The 6,257-nt window shown below is 34.1% G+C and overlaps 1 protein-coding gene across 1 annotated transcript in view; it reads right to left on the bottom strand.

Annotated features, from left to right (window-relative positions):
- Window positions 1–2,486: 2,486 nt before the first annotated feature.
- Window positions 2,487–6,257, bottom strand: part of tomm70a (translocase of outer mitochondrial membrane 70 homolog A (S. cerevisiae)) — an 87,425-nt gene continuing 83,654 nt past the window's right edge. Inside the window, exon 12 of the mRNA XM_039744996.1 lies at window positions 2,487–5,410. Within this exon, the coding sequence (XP_039600930.1) occupies window positions 5,257–5,410 (154 nt within the window). The 3' untranslated portion in view covers window positions 2,487–5,256. The remainder of the gene's footprint in view (window positions 5,411–6,257) is intronic.

The raw sequence follows: 6,257 nt of genomic DNA, 5'->3' as shown, positions 1-6,257 counted from the left end.
TGTGGAAGAGCTTAGCTATCCAAGTAAATAGTTGACATCAAGCACAAAAGCACTGATACATCTGCACTATTGTTTACATCAAAATAGTCCATCCAATAAGTAGCATCAACTTTTGATGTGAAAAGCTCAATGCTGTGCCAAGATACAGTCAACTTTCAGATTTCATGAATAGCAGAAACAGTGCCAACTTTAAATATTTTTTAGTAATTCTAGAAACATAACACAGCTTCAATAACACAGTCCGATTAAATTGGCAGAATTTCTTTATCGCTTGCAAGTTGCCATATCTTTCAAGTTGGGCCAGAAATTCTCAATGGAATTGGGTGAGGATTTTGTGTTGAAAAAGTATGTTCATATTTTAATTATTATGTTGCTCTGACATAACTTTTGATCATTATTATCTTTAATATTCTTCATATTTTCTATTTTGCATCTTGTTTTTTTCCGATGTGCATATTTTTTACTTATTTTCTTCAGGTCTGATTATCCCATTAGCTAGAACCATTCCTTTAGCCTTGTACTACATACTGTAATTCAAATTCTCTATTTTAAAATGAGGTTATGCAGAACAGAGGCATCTAATTCTGCACTGTATCAGACTTGCATTTTATTTTTACCACAGTTCAGACTAGTATTAGGCAGAGCACTTGACATGGATGGATGATGCAAATTTACTCCACTGTACGTTCACCAAATCCTTCAAGTTTTTGTGAAGTAATTATTCTCTTTACAATGGCTCACATTATCATGTTTTTTCATCTCTCATTTCAGAAGGATGACTTTTTCACGGGACAATCTGGGCTGTATGAAGAAACTTTGAATTTTCGACCGGCTCTTCCTGTCAAAATATGTAACCGTTTTGATTGATAGACAAAGCAAGAAAATTCAAAAGAAAGAAAAGTTCTGACTTGGCTATGTAGCATTATTCAGATGTATTGATGTTAGTATAAAGGAACCTTTGATATAAACTTTCGTGCATTCTTCTCATAATCTACAATAACCTTCTCTATGAGTTCTAAAGTATGTATTCATTTTTACGTTTTCTTCACATTAAGTTCATAATTAGTAGGCATACAATAATAATACTGTCATCATATTAAAATAACTCCACATAGAGAAGCCTACTATTGCCACAATAGACCAAAGTAGAGCTGTCATTTAAATTAACTCACATCCTGGGAATGTAGGAGGAAAACCCTTACAGACACATGGAAACCATATAAACTAAGCACACAGTTACCAGACCAGGATCAGAAGAAAATTTGCTATTGTTCTCAAGTTAAAAAATATAAATGTTGTAATTGCATAAACTGCCTTAATACTTTTTTTCACGTGTTATGGTTGCACATTGTAGAGAAGGTTGTATGTAAGATATATAGAATCTCTAGTACTAGAAATTAAAGCCTTAAAATTGTTTAAGTTTTAAATTGTTGTTTCAAAGACCATGTACAATCAGCCTTTTACTTGACGCATGTCTCGGGTCTCTCCCAACGTTCAAATACTTTAAACAAGTTTAGCGGCAGGCTTACAAAAACATTTTAATAATAATAAAAAAAAATTATAAAAAAAAAAGTTAAGATTTTAACTTTTGCAATTCTATTAACATTTTAAAAATACTTTATCTAATTCAGGATTTCTAAGATTAAAACGTGTCCACTTGAAAAATAGTCCTTTAAACCTTAGACAAAGATTACGGCTAAGATCAGGAAGTGCCAAGTCTTCCACACCTCTGAACCTTAAAAAGCCTAGGCTGCCCATCCCCTTAAAAGGGCAACATAGCTCTGCACTGTCAAAGGTAATTTTCTTATGACATATATTCTCACAAAGAACATAATTTTAAGCTGTTTTGACAAACATTTAAAAACAACTGGTTTTACCCTTCTTCAGCCTACCATACACATTTTGTAACCACTTTATATCACACACTTTAATAAACCTTCTAACTTATGGATCTTGCCAATGTTAGCACAGTAAACAGTGTTAAAATTGTATTACATATTCAAAACCAAAACATAGAATTCAAAATCCTCAAAACAAAGACTTGTCTAACTTAGATGGATAATAGCTTGTATTTGAGCTGCTAATTCTTAGCTCTAGAGGCAGGAGTTTGAATCCTGACCAAATCAAGGTCTATTAAGAGTTTATAAATTTTCCCTGTATTAGTGTGGGCTTTTCTACTAAATTCCAAAGATGTATTTTAGATTAACTGGAAATTCTAAGCATTCGTATATATAGTAGTGTCTTGTACAGAAGTGGGCATATGCATAAGAGTATTCCCTCAGTGTCTTCTCCAGGTTTGGTTCCTTCCTTGTACACATCCACTGGTTCGATAGGCTTTGGCCTTCTACAGTCCCAAAATGGAATAGGCAGGTTTTAAAAATAATGGGGGGACAAAGCTACTCCCCTTCTAACACTTTCCAATAAGCGTTATTTGCATGCTTACTTGCTTTTTTCATTAAGGCTTTACAGAAAAGGACTGGAAAGAATTGACCAGATTGTTCTTTTTATTTGCTCAATTTACATTGTTATAATCCATTTACAAAAGACACAAAAATCTTCAGTGCAGTTGGTTGCAACAGGCAATTGTCTATGAGACGAGGTTAGAGAACATGCAGTTACCTTGTACAGCCCCACACTGTTTAGGGAGAAGTTTCAGGCCACCCAGACACACATATGCACATGCACACTGACCCCAATAAATTCTCTTAAAAGCTAACTAAAAAAATAAAACAAAAGGGGCATCCATTGGAGCAAATAGCGGCCTTCCTTTAAAAAAAAAAAAAAAGAAAAAGAGACCTATTTACTTATCTTTGGCTAATCATCAAAGACATTTATAACCTGCTTGGCACAATGCATCATACCTGCCACACTTTACTTTGCTACACCCTGAACATGTTAAAATCCAGTGGGAAGCATAGATCTACATTTGAGGTGGGTACTTTATATAATTGGCTCTAATGTTTAATTATTCAAGCTTCTTATAATGGCTTGAATAATTAAACATTAGAGCCTGCTAATGGAAAGAAAGAAGTACGACGGCTACAGTGAGTCTGAGCAACAAAAGGAAGAGAAGGGGTACTTCTGGCAGTTGCTTACTGGTATGATTTCTTCATGTTCAGAGAATATACGATTTCCTGTACCATTACATTTACTCTTGCATGTTACATTAATTTCTTGAACATACAGTAGTTGCACCACATTTTCCTGTTGGCTCAGGAGTGATTGTTACCACTTTTTAAATTCAAAACTGAACACTTCAACAACCTCCCCTGCACTGTGGAGGACCAGATATAATAAAGTAACATTTTTTATTTTAAATTATTTGTATTTAGTGTTTAGTGACAGATCACCAGGAAGTAAAAAGTACTGAAACAGCTTGAAGGTATACAATTAGCTCTGTTTATAAATATGTAATAGAGCCATTTCCTCTTTTTTAAATATAAGAAAGCCGCACAACACCACTCATGTAAAAATACCACCCTGTACCTGGTCCACAAGCAAATTAGCTAGTAAATTCAGAGGAGGAAAAAAGATGCTATGTAATTTAATCAAAAGTAACATTAAGCAAGCATAGCTTGCCTTCTTAAAATATCTCAAATTTAAAGCAAAAAGATTAGGAGATAAAGAGCAATTGCTTTCTTTACAAAGAAAGTCTAGACCTTACTGTTTTAATCAGACAAGAGAAAATTATTAAAAGATTTACATCGCTAATACTGAATATTAATTAGAATACATTTAATTAATCTTCTTCCAACAGTCAACATCTTAAGTTGTAAAGGAAAAAGACTGGAAAAGAATCCTTACAGCAACAATATACTCATTACAAGTTTTATGTTATTCCAAATCTGAAAAGCAACAGCTGGAATGGCAAAGCAAGAGAAATCAACTTCTACCATTTCACAGGATTCTACAGCAACCACACATCAAACCAGCATGAATGTCTAGAGAAGAGTCTCATTCCTCATATATCTGTAATTCTTAATGGACAGAGATGAATTATACGTGCCAGGATTTTTTGTGAGTGGAATTACATCTTATTTTGCATAGTATGGTTTTAGACTTTATTATGTGGTCCTTAGCGCTGTGTTTTAAGCCAGGTCAGTTACATATTTTGACTGCAGCAAATGTAATACAACAGCATTAAAACACACAATGACTCATTCACCTTATTTGTTGAGTTTCAGACAAACACATATGTTGAATGATTCTCTCTCTGTATTTTCTTGTATAATTCAATCTGATGAATTTCACAGTAAAATCCAACAAGTTTACAATACAATTATATTAATATTTATTAAGAAAGAAAAAATAATCCCACTCATGCTGTACAGAATATAAAAAGAAATTATAACAAAAACAAAAAACTTTTGAATAGCCTAATATTCTCCCCCAACCATTTAAAAAAATCTCCCATGCAGACAGCATTTTCCGGTCTTCACAAGAATAAAATGAGCAAGGGGAATGAGGTGGGGGGGAAAAAACAAACAAACAAAAAAAAAAAACTGACAAGCTCTGTGATGCTTTCTTGATTAGCCCTGGCAGTCTACAGCATTAGAAGATGGACTTCTTTTAAAAGATGCCAAGTATCTGTCAGGTTTACAAAGAAAGTTTGTTGTAGCCAAATATTAGGTATTAGTCAAGATCCAGGTATCCAGACTACACCAAGTTATTTGTAACGGTTGGCATGTTTGATCAGGATGACGTGCCATAGACCCACAAATGCTAGACAATTTCAAAAGTGAACTGGCTGGCAATGAAACATTTCTAGTACTGGCTGATAAAGAGTACACAACACATGTTATATGAATAGTGCAGATAGACAGAAAATGGAATTGATTATACATGGGTAAGAATGTGTTTGTAAAGATAACATGAGTACCCCATCAGAAGACTCGCACAAAAAAGTTGTGTATGAAAGATTCAGGTGCAGCAACCCCTACATCGTGATGCAGTGGAGCAGCTGGGTTGGGAGGATGACAAGAAACAACTGATGCAAGATCACATGACACCCTTAGAAACCAGTCCTGACTGACTGAATAATCATGAATAATCTAAAGACATACTTTTGCTCCCCCTGCATGTAAATTTGAGCCTTTTGCAATACTTTAGTTACCTTAACGCCCAAGGAAATGTCAACCAAATCAGAATTACAGAATCACAATACACATGTAGTCATCCAACACAGCTTTTACAAAAGAAATGAAAACTCTTCAGGCCCTAGCAATAGCCAAGTAGGAGGAATATATGACTGCTGCGTTAAAGAGTTGGAGGCTTCAATCCATATTTCTTAGCCACTTCAGTCTGGGCATAGGCAGCATCGCAGAGGGAGTACAAGTGGGACATTTCCATTTCTGACTTGGCAAGGTTTATAGCTTTGTTGAACATTTCAATTGCCTTGTCCAGGTTACCTCTGTAAAGATATTCAAGAGAAAAAAGTTCAGCCATTTCTTTTACAAATTTTACTCTTAAAGTAAGCTCATTACTTTTAGCAGTTCAGCCTAACTTCACAAACCTTTTAAAGCAAAACCATAAAAATTAACATGTAGACAAAATAATTTAATACTTTGTTATTTGATGCAAGACATGTAAACAATGCCATGGCAAGAGCAAAGCTAAATATTATTAGAATTTTAAAATAAAAAAAGTCTTCTTATGATTTGAGAAATATGGAAATAATTGTATGGAATCTTCATAAATGACAACATCAAACTGTCATAACAATATTAGTTCAAACTCATTTAAAAAGCAACATATGAAATTTGTACAGTGGTAGGTTCAATCTAAACTAACAAAACAAAGAAAAACTGCATACCTGCTTGTAAACCTGCCAAAGGTTTCCACTGAGATTAAAAGCCTTACAAAACTACAGTATCTCCATCAGTCTGGCAGATTTTGGTTATAATCAGCTTTTATAGATGTGCACAGCTGCTTATTGGCATATTAGTGGTCATCCAAACATATTTGTATCTGGAAGCCTGCTGCTGTTTTTGCACATGGTAATGTCATAGGTATACAGTGGAACCTCGGGTCACGACCGTAATTCGTTCCAAAACTCTGGTCGTAACCCTAAGTAATTTCCCCCATAGGATTGTATGTAAATACAATTAATCCGTTCCAGACCGTACAAACTGTATGTAAATATATATTTATTTTTTTAAGATTTTAAGCACAAAAATAGTTAATTACATACCATAGAATGCACAGCGTAATAGTAAACTAAATGTAAAAACATTGAATAACACTGAGAAAACCTTGAA

Source organism: Polypterus senegalus, chromosome 2 (assembly GCF_016835505.1).
Source record: "Polypterus senegalus isolate Bchr_013 chromosome 2, ASM1683550v1, whole genome shotgun sequence".
Lineage (NCBI taxonomy): Eukaryota > Metazoa > Chordata > Cladistia > Polypteriformes > Polypteridae > Polypterus > Polypterus senegalus.
This window is presented reverse-complemented; position numbering and strand designations above follow the sequence as displayed.